Here is a 16,389-nt window from a genome sequence, read left to right as displayed (position 1 = left end):
TAATTGGTTATAATTGGAAAGTGTTAGATGTTCAAGTTATGATTTGGTCTCTTCGCGGATGTTTCCAGTGGCTCTTGGTACCTTGTGTCCCGATAAGCCGTATGCAAAAGTCATCATCTCCAAAGGGATTATTTTCTAGTATTTATAAATATAATCCTGCTTGAAATAGTAATCGAACAACAGAAACAAAGGCAACTGAAGTAAATAATTTTTTATTTAGTTTTCTGTATTTTGTACTTAGCTGAATAATTAAATTTAATCATAAAATAATAGCGATAACTCCAATAAATGTTCAAAATGCGGAATGATGCACAAAACTACATAGTAAAAATTAATCTTTCTATATCATCATTTTTATATTTTAAATCAATGAAATGGATAATATGCACGACACTATTTCTTTCACGGTCTTTCAATAGTAAGTCCTGTATGAAATGTCCAATAGCTGAAAACCGTAGTGATTTTACTTTATATACAATTATAGAAATATATTAAGGATTTGGTAATGTATATGCACTCCATAGCGACTCATATGCTTGCAATACTTTGCAGAAACGACCATGGATTTCAATAAAAAACTTTTTTCATTTCTCTTATGTAAAACGCTTCAATAAGTGGCATTTAGTTGAATTAAAAATTATAATTTTATTGCCGAAATATAATCCGTAGAAACAATCCTTTTATGAGTGATAAGTATTTCAGACAATTAAGAATACATGTATTGATTGTTTGACGTTTTCGTAGATATATTTCTCCTTTTTGCTTAGCATTTCAAAATATTTCAGGAATATAATTAGCAATTATTCATAGTATTAAAGTAAAACCAAATATTAAAAAGTGGGAAATGTTTTACTTCTCGTTTTCCGAAAGTGAAGTATTCTTTACAATTTACTCTACAGCGAAAACAGTCCATGAATGCTGGGTTATAAATAGGCAATACAATTATCTTTTACGCAAGCATCCCAGCTTTATGTTTAGGAACACCCACCTATTCGGGAATAGAACCCGCAGCCAACCGTTAAATAATCAAGAGAAATACGCCAACGCCGAAGGGGCCGGGAATAGGGAGTCAAATTTGTAATACGGCAGGTATTCATTCATCTTTGGAAGGAATAAATCGATTTCTATGCCAATTGATGATTTTAGACAAGATCAAAATTGTTATGTTTAGTTTCATAGGACTTCAAATTGCTATTGAATAGCAGTAACATCCAAAGCAGGTATATCCCTTTTATTTAGGTACTCTTTCCTTCCGTACCGAATCCACACTCAGTTCTCTCCCTATCCCTTACAGCGACCCTACTGCACACTCCTCTCACTCTTTCCCATCACCTGAATTCCCCTCTGTACCATCCATTGCCTGCTTCCTTCGATCCCTTCACACAGGATATCCCCCATGCAATCCTCGCCGCCATCATCTTCACTCAGCGGTAGTACTACGCGCCCGTCGCCAGCCATCACCGCGCCACGCTGCTGCTCCTTCGCCTTTCCCGCATATGACCCAAATGGACCGTGAGAGAAAAGGGTAGCCTAGCGATCCACTCACCTACAGCCTCCATCATCTTTTGTCCCTTCCGGGGAACTCGACCAGGTTTTCACCCATCGGGATTCCTTTTCGCAACGCAACTCCTTGTCTATTCACGTCCTCCCAGAAAGTACGTCTTAAACAGAAGTATACAAGAACATTTGTGAACAATGAACCTGTGAATAGACCACACTTCTTTTGATAGCCAGTGAAATCTATTTATAGCTTATTATAGATCATTGCCCTTAATGGAAATGATAAAACTGTTTGAATTTTTTACACTCCTTTATCAAAGCTTATTAAGCATCAGATGTTAAAGGAAATATTCACGAGCGTATTCTAAAATGTTTTGTCAAAGGTATGCATTGTCTTTTAAGAATTGAATTAATCATAAATGTTACACACAATCTGAAATTTTGTATTTAGCAGGTAGACCTTTATGTGGTGGGATCATTTCCAACCCAAGCAACGGTATAATCACTCAATCCTTTTTCTCAAATTTATTAAGGAATATACATGTATATTAATCTTAGAATCAGATTTGTGAACATTTTATCAACTAATACTAAGCTTATACAATGCTCATTAAATAACCTTTGCGTTATTAATTTAATGAAATTATTATTTTAAACACCTGTTTGAATATTGGAAACACGGCTGCTTTAAAGTAAGCGAAGCTAAATAAGTAATTATTGGAGGCAATACAAGGCATGGTATTTATAAATCTTATTCATCATGCTAGCAATTGCGTAGAAGTACTACTAAGTTAATGTATGGCTCCAAAAATAACCAACCGATACCCGTTATATTACTGCTACCAATAATTTTAGATGAGCAACGTCTTCATCTTCTGCCCAAGGTTAACATTAAATTTCCCTTTACGAATTCTTGGTTGCAGATGCGCATCCTTATAGTCACTATTAAGTACATGCGGCTTTGGAACTTTATGGTGAAGTCAACGCACTGTACTGAACAAATTAGCCATGGACCACCGTCGGCCCTCGCCGCCATCTACATTTCGGCTTTCGCGGCGCCCTTTTCAATTAGGGTGAGGACGTGCGGATCCAAGGCCACGGTGGTAATGGCGGTGCCTATGATACAGGAGGCGGATTTCGCACGAGGAGGGCGTGAGGGGGATGGGGGCTGAGGAGAGGTCATAACTGTCGAGCGAATGGCGAATAAAGCACGGACCCTGATTCACCTCGAGTGCCATTTAACCTCGGGGCGTAAAGCCGCAACGTTGGCCAAATGCACTTCCTTTGAGTTTCCCTTGGCTTAACATTGAGACGTAAAATAAGCGTTAAGTCATATCGGCGGGAGATTGCGGGACGAGGGAGTTAACGTCCAATGATTGAGGGTGTGAAATAGTTAACATAGCCTTTTATGGGTGGCGCTGAGGACCGAATAAAAAAATACACAAACGAAATGCTGGGAGGGGAAGAAGTAGACTGCGGCACAGGACTCCATGACGCTCCTTCGTGTATGTGTGCGGGAGATGGCGTTGCTTGAACGCACCGCTCGTCTGGCCCGGTGGAATGGTTGGCTGCCTGGCTGGGTAACATGGATCCATTCCCCGGTGCTCCGAACGCCACGGTGTTATGAATGTATCTGCGACGAGGAACGGAGGCGGTGAACTTGAGAAAATGTGTAATAAACACCCAGGACGCACTCATAAGTGCATAAGCCACTCTCTTTCTGAGGATTGAGGCTGTTGTTTTGATTTTTGTAGGCCATTCAAGACACTGAGCGCATCGGGGTAATGTTCATTAAAACAATAGGTAGTTTTATCTTGTCCCCAAGAAACAAGTTGGATATTATCTTTTTGGAAATGTTATTTTCAAGCATCATAATTTAATTGGGAATATTTTTTATTCATCAAGAACGCATTTTTGTGTCGCATAAAAAACACTACTGTTGTGAAAAATTGCATTCTGCCGTGTCTTTATCATTAATTTTAAAATGGGATATAATATATAGCAGAAACTAATATTTTTTCTCAATGGGAAATATTTACTACCGATTGAAGAGGTAATCATTTACCTTATTACCTAAAAAGGAATCATTTTATATTAAATGCAATGTGATAACAAAATGCATTCCAAGTTGCATTTTTTTGAAAAATTGAATATAAAATAGCAATCCTCTTTGCACATATTTTTTGCAATAAGCATTTAATACCAAATTAAACAATTAAATTGAAACCCGGGCCAACCAAATGCTTTTTATTCATTTGTTTTTAGAAATAAATATTATATATACAGGCACACAAACACACACACACACACACATATATAATTATATATATATATATATATATATATAATTATATATATATATAGTATATATATATGCTTATTATACATACCTATATATGCATATATATACATATATATGTGTACTCATATATATCTATAGTTTTCAAGGATTGTTACACAAGATAAACTTTTTCAGAGCTTAGGATAATTATGAATGTTTAGGTAAATGAAATTGTAAATATTAAAAAAATTGGAAATATTTTATATTCCACCAGGGACACCAGAGAAGATTCTTTGGGAAAGATTTAAGTTCGTTGGAAATCGTAGATTATAATTATTTAATAATGAGCAGAAATGTGCTTCAAATTTTAGAAGTGAAAATGGAATATAGTAATTGGAAAAAGTGGAATAAATCGATCAATCAAGAAAATTTAAATATATGAAACCAAACAATTTATCTTTTAAAATATTATTTTGAAATATTTACTGAATTCTGCCAAAACTGCTGCTATATCTCCTCCATCAATTTTCAAATATTTACTAATTTCTCATGTTATGCGCAACCAATATATCTTGAGGTGCTCAGAAAGTACTAAAATTATATTTATATACTAGCAATCTTACTCTTCATTCGCATAACTGAATAACTGTCTGGAGTCTTGTTGAAAATGCTAATGTTACATTCTCGTTGAGTATCTTAAATAATACTGTAGTATCAAACGCTATCAACATTGATGATTGCTCTCTTCATATATCATCCATAATCTTTGAAATTTTATATTCGTAAAAAAAGCACGAAAATGCAAAATGACAGAAAATAGTTTGGGGCTGGAAGTACAGTAGGTGCCAAATATTATAGCAGAAATGAGAAAATCTTAGATACATATTACATTCTCCTGCGCAAAAGACATTCGATAGGCAACCTTATTCCTTATAGATTTAAACCTACTACGAAGACTTTTCCATAATAATTAACATTTTGGATACCAATATGCTAAAAATACTTATATGATCCGCACCAACAATCCTGAAACCTTAATAAGGTAAAAGTATTTCCATCCGTTTGTCCGGACTCGTTAATCGGCCTTCATTTGCACATAATAGAAAGCCGCCTTTTGGATTGCGTGACCGATGACCACTTCTCTCATCCCTTCTTCACTCCTTTCCCCACATCACCCCTCACCGGCGGTCAAATCCGTCCCCGGCAAGGGCTCTCGCCTTTAATTTCCATCATTCATGATCACGACAACACGGTCCCGATTAGCCTTAAGCTGACGGGGGAGTGGATGATATAGGCGTCGGCGAATGAATCATAAATTTCCTCAGTTCCCTCTCTCCTCCTCCACAGGGAGTGTCCTCCTCCTCAAAAACCCCTTCCACTATCCCCGCCCACTCCCTCCCTCCTCGTTTCTGTCGTCTTCCTCCACCCCTGCCTGGATTGCCCCCCTGGACGAAGAGCAGCCGAGAGGACAGGGGTGAGAGAAGGATGTAGAGACGCGGGAGACTGAGGGAGAGTGAAAGAGGGAAGAAGGAGAGAGTGAGAAAGGTCGAGGAGGGTGAGGGAGAGAGAGAGAGAGAGACAGAGTGGGAGGTTAGTCCACTCGTGGACGTACACGCCGTCTCTCTCATACTACGTCCGAACGCCTCCTCGTACGGTCGCGCTCGCACCGCGGCTCTCCCCGGCGACGCTTTCCTCGCGCACTCAAACCCTCTCGCCACCTCTCCTCTGATCCACGATACTCTTCGTAGTTGCGCGGGCAACTACACCAACACGCGCCCCATCCTCCTCCCTCCCAGCACACCTCTCTCACTCCACCGCCCAAGGTCCACCACCATCCGCGCCACCTTCCGGCTTTCGGTTGGCTGCGGAGGTCTCGTGGTGTCCTCCCGTCCGCTGGACCAGGATCCTCCGGCTTAAGAACTCCACTATACCTCCTCCTCCATCAACCTTTCCTCCCGCCCTCCTTCGCTCTCTCTCCCACTTTCCTTCTCATCTCTCGACGCATCTTCCACTCTCCGGATCCCGATTCCCTCACCAACCGGTTTCACCTTCGTGGTGGTTCGCGGTGGCAGCCAGTAGATGGCGCTGACGTCAACGCACGAAGGAAAATATCGAACCAGAGGGGCAGGGGCAAGCCGGGGCCATTGCCGCCATTCATCTCCGGAGACGTTCGGAGCTCTCCCATTGGCTGCTCCCGACACCTGTCCCCTGATTGGGCGGCGTTATTTACAAGTCTACGAGTTCCGTTGTGTGGCCATTACTGCACGGTTACATTGAGGTTCGAGACATAAAGGATTCGGTTTTAAGAGCGCCTGAGCGCTCTATCTACTTCCCTCTCTCCCTCTCTCTCTCTTCCTTACCGCTTTCTCCTCTTATACTTTTCCTCTCCCAAACGCTCAGTGCGCCGTCTTCTGTTTCTCTCTCGGTTCCACCTCGCCCTCCTTCGCCCTGTGCCCCCCCACTCCGAACCCGAAGAGCCCCCTACTCCAGGTCCTCCACCGCGCTGTGCCCATCCCCCACCCTCATCAGCCCCGCCCCTCCCCCCTGGCCCCTTCCCCGCCGTTACTGCGGGGCGGCCCCCCTTCGCTCGCGCACTTTGCCTTCGCTCCCTCCACTGACGACCGCCGGCGCGCCGTAAAGAAATCGCGCTCATCATCTCGCCCGCCAGCCGCAACTGTTATTATGGTGGGACAATGAGCTCCAAATTCATCGATAGCATGCTGCCCAAGTACCACCAGGCGGCGGACCCGACGGCCTCGTCGGCCTCGGCATCCGCTGCAGCCGCCGCGGCCGCCGCGGCCGCCGCCGCCGCTGCGGCTAACAGCGTGGTCAATTACGGGCCACAGCACGCTGCCGCCGGCAGGATGTACCCGTACGTGTCGATGGGGGCGACCCACTCGCAGGCCGCGGCCGCCGCCGCCGCCTTTGGCGCCTCCATGAGCTCGTCGCCTTTCTCGACCGCCGCGGCCGCCGCGCTTTCGAGCGGGGGCGGCAACGGCATTGGGAACGGGGGCGGAGGGGGCGTCCACGGATCGAGTTCCGGGAGCAGTGGTGGTGCCGGGGGAGGTGTGCCCAGCCCAGGGCCGGTCGGAGGCGGAATCGTCGGGGGCGGGAGCCTCATCGGGGGCGGTGGAAGCGGCGGGGGTGTGTCCGGGGGCGGTGGGGGCGGGAGCGGGGGCGTAGGAGTGGGTGGGGTGGTGGACACCGTGGACAAGTCGTGCCGCTACACGGGAGGTCACCCGGCGGTCGTCTCCGCCGAGTCCATGGTGAACTACACTCTCGGCCATCACCATCACCACCACCACCACCATCAGAACGGCGCCTCCACGACGTCGAGCATGGCGGCGGCCGCGGCGCAGTTCTACCACCAGGCGGCCGCCGCAGACCCGGGCAACCCGCTCAACTCGTGCTCCCAAACGGCGGGCCAACCGCTCCCCGATATCCCGCGCTACCCATGGATGTCTATCACCGGTGAGTCACACTATCTCTCTTCTCTTGGTCCTCTTTGTCTCCCTCCCGGGTCCTTTAAAATGCTCACGCGCTCTCTCATTCTTTGACGGCCCTTGTCGGTCAAACCTATTGTGGCAACCCTCCCCCGCCTAGCGCTCACTGTGAAATGGCGGGTTCGTCCCACCTTTATTGCCCCACGCAGTAAAACTGCTTAAGGACCCACTGAAAAAGGGTTGTTGAGTGAGTGAGTGAAAGAGAGAGGGCGAGTAATGGCTATTTTTTTGGACGCGGTTAACCTCTCTTAATTCTTAGCTGGAAAAAAAGAATCATTTGCACCGGGTGCGTAACGATTGACAACGCTTTTTAAATACCTAATAAATTAACGTTACAACCCATTTCACGCCAAAATAATCTCTTTGATGGTAATACGGTAACGCTTGATGGTTGAATCAAGGGTACCGCCTGCTAGTAAGACCATTAATATGGCCTCGTAAAAATTCAATCGCCCTAGTGTTTATCCCTCTTGGGGTTAACACATTCATTTTTAAAACCGTAATGGTTTATATCTTTGACGGTAATATATGTTAGGAATTGTTTATAAAGCAGGGAAGACCAAAATGATAATCATATTTTGACATGTAAATAACTTCATCGTATATTTTTACTATCGGAATTAAATGTAACCCGGTTAAAAAAATGTATGTGTACTGTTTTATTTCGCATGTATTTGGTACTTAAGCTAGTGCCCGAGAACACTTTCATGACTAATATTTAATATTAACAAAAAACGGTAATTAAATACTAATTAAGGTTATCGGTATTTCCCCTTATGTTTCCAATAATAATAAAAATGGAGGAGAACATAGCATTTTATTAGCAGAAAAAAAGCAAAACATTGTTACATAGTTATGACCTATGATGTGATCCGTAAGTTTATATGCTACAATTTTCAACTAAATAATATTCAATGTACAATAAGAAAACACTGTGGGTCAGGTGAAAACACTTGAAACGGAAGTTTTGGTTGATTCCCGGTCGTTGCTTTTTAGCACTCATCGGTTGAGCATCTGGAGGATTACACGAGATCAGTTTAAAGTTTGTGAGGTCTAAGAGTGAATAATGGTTTATGCATCCTATTAGGTGTGCATGCGGCGCCTGTTTGTTTGAAGGATAGAAGATAGAGGAAAGGGAAGAGAATAGTTTGTGGGAAGGAACCGAGGAGAAAAATTCTAGAATAGGAGGAGCAAAGTGATGAGGGAGAGAGAGGAATATGGTAGGAGAAGGGAAGGAGGAAAGGAATTGTTTTTGCAGCCGTGACCGAGGAGCACATGCACTTGGATGAAAGGACGAAGTCAATGGTGTTTCATTGCCCTGAGACGACAGCCGCTCGAGTGGTAAGGTTGTGCACTGAGCTTATATCACGACCGTTTTACATCAATCGCTGGCTTAGAAATTGTCTCTACCATTTGTTTTTAAACTCTATAGTGACATGCGTTAGTTACAAAACTTGACAAGAGCAGACTTCAAGTGATCCTTGATACATATAGTTGCTTATCTGCTGAATTGACACACTTTAACCCTCTACGCACTCAAGATATGATCATACTTTATTTTACAGAGTTAATACCGCATGAATAATTTACAAAAACATTGATATAAAAAGTTAAACATCTTTTTAAGGTGGAAATTTTAGACAGCTATAAAAATAATGACCAAGATTTGAAATATAAGCTAATTAAAGGAGGACGGTAAAAAAAAAAATTTATTATGGAATAAAGAAACTTTTAAGTATATTAAGTTGCATACAATTATAAATTATAAACTATTGAAACCAATTCAACGTAGAAATTAACAAATAATTTAGATTTCAAAAGACCAAAATTAATCTTTGAAAAAAATTGTTCAAATAAACTGGTCATAGATGATAGCTCTGTAGTTTTATGCACTCTAAAAACTATATATTTATATAAATTGTATAAATGTAATAGTGTTGTTTGCAGTAGGTTTTTAATATTCAATAAAGCACACCCCGTTGGAAATTAATTCACAGATCATATAACAATGATTTGCCAAATGCGTACCATTGGTAACTAATGGTTATTATTCATTTACTTAAGAGATACATTCACAATTACTTCGCAAACCCGAATTTCTACGTATTCCTAATTATTGTTGTCCGTTGAATGCCTACAAAATTAATTAAGGCAACCTGGCAACAAAAATAAAAATGCTAGGGATTGTATAGGAATAAATGTTATTATATTAAGTTACATAGCCATGTCATTTATTCTTAATTACATATTTATAAGTTTATTTTATTAAGCACCCTTTACTATAGCGTGAAATGATTTTTTTCCAGATATTATTTATTTCATTCATTGAATCAAAGATTATTCAACAATAAAAAATAATCTATTTTACATCGAGAACACTACAGGTTTCGCATTTTTGGATATGACCTCTAAGATTGAGGTATAAGTTTTTTTACTTAAGAATCTTATAAATTCGTTCGTATTATCTATATTTTTATTAACTCACGATTTGAGTTAAAAAATCAAAGAGCAATTAAGATAGTTTCCGTAGCATTATCCAATACTTCATAGTTGGCTTTTCTGCCAACTGAAATTCTTCTTTATGCTAAGGCTATTATAGCGTATAAATTCAAGTACATTATGTGTGGTATATTTAAGTATTGATAAATGTCCACCCTAACTGCTCGTTTATTTTCACACACACACATACATACACACACACACACACACACACACACATATATATATATATATATATATATATATATATATATATATATATATATATATATATATATATATATGTAATATATAAGGACATGCCTGATACCTAATTAAGGTATAGGGCATGTCGATATTGGTGATTATTTTCAACAAAACTATTTTTACCATTTTCTTTCACTGTGATATATACTATAGTATATATATATATACATATATATATATATATCAGTGAGGTAGAAGCACCTAAGAGAGCAATATAACATGTGCACGGCACTATAGAACACAAAGCAAAAGGTAAATTGTGTATATAAGGCACCTGTATTTTAGATTGTTTATCAGTCTAAAATGTTTCCAAAACGTGTTCTCTATTTTACTATATATATATATACACGAGGGTCATCCGGAAAGTAGTACCCGTTCGTGAAATAAAGACACAAAAGTAAATATTAACAAACATAAAAAATTTTATTTGAAAGAGGATACTTTAAACTACTTCTCAACATAATCTCCAAGCAAATTAAGGCATTTGTCATAACGTGTGACAAGTTTCTGTATTCCTGCTGCATAGTCCTTCGCCGCCAGCTCATTGAGATACGCGAGGGACCCATCTTGCACAAATTTTTGCATAATGCAGATGGTGTTTAACAATTTCATGAACAATTGTTCGAGAAACATTGGGAAAATGCTCACAGATGTCATCAATTGTGACGCGCCGATCGTTCCTCACGAATTCGTCAACTGAGCTCACCAGTTGGTCTGTAATGACAGACGGTCTCTCCGAACGCTCATCGTCGTGTGTGTTCCCCCTCCCCATGTTGAAGTTGCGACACCACCGCCGAACAGACGACTCGTCCATTACATTGTCTCCATACACCTCCTTTAATTGGCGATGAATGTCACATGGGCGAACGTTTCTTGCATTGAGGAATTTAATCACTGCCCTCACTTCACAACTGGCGGCGTTCTCAATTTTTTTAAACATTGTAAACAATCACAGAAACAACACAGGCAATGCTAGCGTCACGCAACTTGGCTCAGAGAAGGCAGACAAGCCACTGAAGCTATCTGACCTCGTCCAGCGGCTACTCGCGTCGTCAGCACTTCATGCGGCACGAACGGGTACTACTTTCCGGATGACCCTCGTATAAACATACACACGCGCACATCGTAGCCCTGAGCAACTAACGTCTGAATGCCAGCAGTAAAAGAAGATATTAAAATATTCATTTTGATTATGATCAGTAGTATCATTTTGCATATCCTAATGAGTTATACCAGAGAACTTTGTCTTTCAGGAAAAATATTATCGTATCCATTTTTTCGCAGGAAATTTCGCATAATAACGTAATTAAAAGTTAATATTCTTTAACTGAATGTTGAATACAAGTTAATAAAATGTTCATCTTCTTGTTTTGAATGATTTAATATTTTATTACCTATTAGAGAATAAATGATTCTAAATTCTGACAAAGAAATAGTAGATTAATATATCCTCAAGAATTTAGAAAAACTATGCATTATCTCCAATTTTATGTCCAAAATATTATCGTTAAAGCACACGAAGTGTAACTTGCTTAGGTTAATTACAGCAACGAATAATAGCATATGTTAACAAGTTCAGTTAAAATAAGCAATTACAATTTATTGATACAGGTTTCAATATTGTACTATGATCACTACACTAATTTCGTTTTTTTTACGATTGGTTCTGTCGAGTCTGCCCTTAATACTTTTAAAACCGTTTTTAAATCGGTTTCCATTATTAATTAATCGATCTATAGAGATTATCCTGTGATATTTGATTAAATACGCCGCACCCCTATTCCATTTTATGGCATTTGTGTTATGTCGTAGCTGTTTAAATGGTTCAATACCCTTTCTATACTTTCGAATTCAGCATGTTGCAAAATACAAATGGATTTAGACGACCTTAATCATTTATACTATTTTTTTAAAGTGGTTATCAGCGAAATTCACTTTAAAAAAATGTTTTTTTAATGCAAAATGATAACGCCTATATTGTTACTAAATTGATTGCAACCTAATAAACCAGTTCATTCTTCGGAGGTCTCAATCTAATAAGAACTATGAAATGAATAGATAGTGTTCCCAATGATAAATTCCCCTATCATCGTTCTCCTCAGAGTATAAGGAAATTCATTACGGCGTACTAGCTTAACGCCCTCCGACGATCGCACTCCGTAATGGCGGCGTCGTAGATGATTCCGTGCGGGGCCTCTCCACAGCCGTGTCGCTGGTGTGCCTTAAAGAACTGCCGAAAAAGTTTCCACATTTGGCTTTCGGACCCCAAAGACTTTCCAATTGATGTGACCACTTATATCTTTGAAAAGCAATAAAATTATTGTCCTATTAGGATTATTTATACAAGTTGCTGGAGGAGTAAGAATAAATTTAAATATCAATTATGTTCACGAAAAATTAAAAAAAACGTATTCCTAACTGTAATTTATTAAGATTGAAAATATTTTGAATGCAATAACAGAAAGTCTTTTTGATTATCATCAGAACAAACTTTGTGCTTTGTAATTTGTGCTTCACAATTAGCTTTTTGAAATGTGGAAAAAATTGAAACCGTCGATTTTAAGATAAACATTAAAAATATTCAAAAAATTCGCTTTCTTAGAAATTCCAGCATTGATTCACAACATTTGGCATGAATATAAGATCGAATGTTTTCTTCGCATAACTCAGAATAGTCGTCTTTATTATTACTGGATATATTTGTATCCCGTAATAGCAAACTTCCATTTTATGCGCCTTCACTTAGATTTAATATTTTTAAACGCTCAAAACACATACAGGTGCAAGCGTTTTATTAATCCGGTAAGAAAACTCAATAAAATAAATATAATAATCGAGCAAGTTTTATTCTTCCCAAAGTTTTAGTATCGAAAGACATCAGCTTGTAGAGGAAAATCGTCCATGAAAGTCGGAATAAGAGATACTCTTGACTTTTATTCATTTCATTGTCCACCAGCCCATGATAGTGTACGCCCTGTTCATGCCTGATCAGTGCTCGATTGCTTTTGAGCGATGGAAGCAAGAGAAGCAAGAATTCAAGGAAGTAAATGGAAGTTGGGTGGTTTTGACGGAGGGGCCCTTTTGGGTCCTTGGTGGTGATAGAAAGAGAGTTTTGAAGGGACGGAGTTAAAGGAGTCGATGATAGATATATGGGCGAGGGGTAGGCGGTATTCCTTTGTTTGATGCGTGAATGAAGTTCGTTCGATGGTGCGCGAGTAATGACCAATCCTCTTCGGCACCCATCCCAAAAAACGCTGTCGATTCTCCAAATCGTCAACTCCCGACAGTCCGTTTGATTCCAAACCCCACCCTACCCAACAACCTCCACCCTGTCCCTCCCTCCCAATTCCCAACCTCATAGCCGTCCCAGTCCACTAAGACTCTCCACACACTCTATAATGCTATACCTCTACTCATACACTTCTCCTTTCGGAAAAAAAATCCGCTTTACTGCCGTCCCGATGGCCGTCCAACTGCCGTAATGACGCCACTAAACATTTTGCCCCTTTAAAATTGATCGCAGAATCTTTTTGGGAGGCCATTTATTTTAGTGTAATTTTACGTCCGAGATCGTCATGACACTCACACGCTTCTTCTTTGTCTTTGTTTATTATTCTTCTGTTTTTTTGTCTGACGCTTCATTTCAGACAGGAAGCCTTTTCACGCACGCATCTGAGTTTTAGGGCAACGGGTTAGATGTTTCTCCGTTGGATTTAATTCAACGTGAGAATACCGTTGGGCATGTTAACAATTGGTAACATGTGACTGGTGAATACCTATGTATTGCAAAATATATATTCCCTTCTGAATAAAAATTCATGTAATCATCTTACAATGCATAATATTTTGTGTTAATAAAATGTGTTATAATACTCGGGTTTTCTGGAAGAAATGATGTAAATAAAGAGTTCGTTGAAAATAGAAATTTTTTATTGCATACATTAAAACCAATGCTCAGTAATCGAAATTAAAAAAAATAAATGCAGGTAAATTTAAATATTCCTGCTATAATTTAAGTATCCAATGACCAATGTGAACGTTTGTACTCCTTTATAAAGTATGCTTTTCATATTATCTGGGATAGTTGATGGATTACAAAAGGAAGTATTCGCTAGCGGTTATCTAAGATTGTAAAAACTTTGTTTTTCTTATTTTTCGGGAGGAAATAATTTAATAAATATTTCAAATAAATCCATTGATACATTTGCACACTTATTCATATACTCAAGATTAGTTTGAGAAATTATTCAGTTCCTAGCCAAAATATTTTCTCTTATAGAAAAAAATTAAGTTCTTTCGGTGAAAAAATGTCAAGTAAAAACGATCGGAAAGATGTCATCCAAGATTAGAAATCGAGTTTAACATTGTTGCTTACGTCAAATATTCGGGAATAAATTGCCTTCAAACCACAAATTTTGAATTTTCATTGACTATCGGATGTTTGCAATAATTTATATTATATACATACATATATATATATATATATATATATATATATATATATATATATATATATATATATATATATGTATATACGCAACTACATACACAATGGAGTACCAAAGGAAATAATTGAATGTCATAAATGTTTTGGAGATTTTATTTATAGTCAGGCGTAGGGTGGAAGTTATCGACGATCAATTGGTTATATGACGTGATTCATGTAATGTTGGGCATTGTTTGTGGCAGCAGTTTTAAAGTATTGTACGGTTGATTTGATGGAAATGACTTTTTTTAAAAGTAGATATACCTTCGGGTTTCTTCTTTTCCTTCTCCCTTTTCGTATTACCTCAAGCCTCATCCTTTGATCCAACACTGTGTACGATTTCACGGAACGGGTTTTTTTGGGAGCGAACGGAAAGAGCCTTCTTTCCAATATTGGCCGATTATCCTTTCGTAATATTAAAGGAAATGGTTGATATTATTAATTGGCATATCAAATGATATGTAAATGATATGCAATTGATATTTCTCATACTTTGTTCATTTTAAAACATGTTGTGTAATTTTTTTTAAATATATAGGATTTATGCTTGCTTGAAACCATTAATAAGATTGTAATTGGACCTCAAATATTATGTTTTGATACTCATTTAATGGGGAATACGCATTGGTTTTAGTAAGATATGGTAACTAGCTATGTCTTCTTAATTCATCATTAATTTAGTGTAAATAATATTAATAGGTGTCAAAGAGAAAGTAAGCTTTACCTAATTGATTAGTTTGTGCGTATTATAGAAAGTGCCCTTTATCAAAATAATAAGTCTAGCATATAAAATAATATCTAGTTTACTGGTTTTAATGAAAAAAAATTCTAAAAATTACCTGATAGATTGCTAAGTGATTACTCAGCATTACGAGTAGTTTTACATCGAGCGATTCGGCAGGATCCAAAGTTGCGGTTTGTGTTAGTGCTTCTGATTAATAAATGGATATTTATAAAATAACCCAATTTATAATATGGTATAACTCTAATAATACGTATTTAGGTCTATATTGAGAAATGTAGTTGTTTGTATGGAAAATATATTGATATTCTTTGCACTTATTTTCTTTTCATTATTGACCTAAAAAGTATGAAAAAATAATTAAAATTCCATTTAGTTCTAAAACGAATATGAAAGTGATATTTTATTAGAGCAATACATGGTTTACTTAGATAGACATAAATGTGCAAGTTCTCGTTAGAAAACATTTGCTCTTGAAATTAAGCACCGAAAAAATGAATATAAAGTTATTCTTATTCTTTGGCAGTCAAAATCCATTAGAGTTGTTTATAACTACTTCAAATTGTAATTGATAGTAATTTAAGTATAGAACTACGGTTTCCTTTTTTAAATAATGAATTTAACTTGAAAGTTAGTAAAGACAATGAAAATGACGCTTGAATGATTCCTAATACATCTTTATCTAACTAAACAAACTCTGAAAGAGTAAAGTAGCATCCTCACTTATAATTGATAGCAATAAAAAATATCAAAATGGTTTCCTTAAAAATTATATAATTTAATGGAAAATCACCCACGGATAGGTTTACGGGTGTGGTTAGTGATGGAGGCAGACAAGTTTTTCAACGTTGGTCGCTCTAACCGCAAGCCCGGGCTACGCAACAAGAGATGGCCGCCTGGGAGAAAGCCGCTTGTGCGGCATGCGGCGCATTCGGAGAGCCCGCTGGCAAAAGGACGCATACGGCCATTTTTTGCAGTGCAATTGATTATTTTCAAGTTTCCTAGCATATCTTTGTTGCTATTTTGAAAAATATATGAACAATCAATACAATTTCTTCAGGAATTTTAGTAAATGTCTGGCTCTAATGTGAGGTAGAACTCCGTTCATTATTTTTTGTCATATTTTTTTTTA

General features: G+C 38.6%; 1 protein-coding gene across 1 annotated transcript in view; it reads left to right on the top strand.

Annotated features, from left to right (window-relative positions):
* The first annotated feature begins 6,474 nt into the window (after positions 1 to 6,474).
* The window catches only part of LOC139690477 (homeobox protein abdominal-A homolog), a 133,653-nt gene continuing 123,738 nt past the window's right edge, over positions 6,475 to 16,389 (top strand). The window contains exon 1 of the mRNA XM_071587934.1: positions 6,475 to 7,252. Within this exon, the coding sequence (XP_071444035.1) occupies positions 6,475 to 7,252 (778 nt within the window). The remainder of the gene's footprint in view (positions 7,253 to 16,389) is intronic.

Source organism: Hetaerina americana, unplaced genomic scaffold, assembly GCF_022747635.1.
Source record: "Hetaerina americana unplaced genomic scaffold, ioHetAmer1.1.p SCAF_3, whole genome shotgun sequence".
Classification (NCBI taxonomy): Eukaryota; Metazoa; Arthropoda; class Insecta; order Odonata; family Calopterygidae; genus Hetaerina; species Hetaerina americana.
The sequence above is the reverse complement of the archived record's forward strand: the minus strand, read 5'-3'. Positions and strand labels throughout refer to the sequence as shown.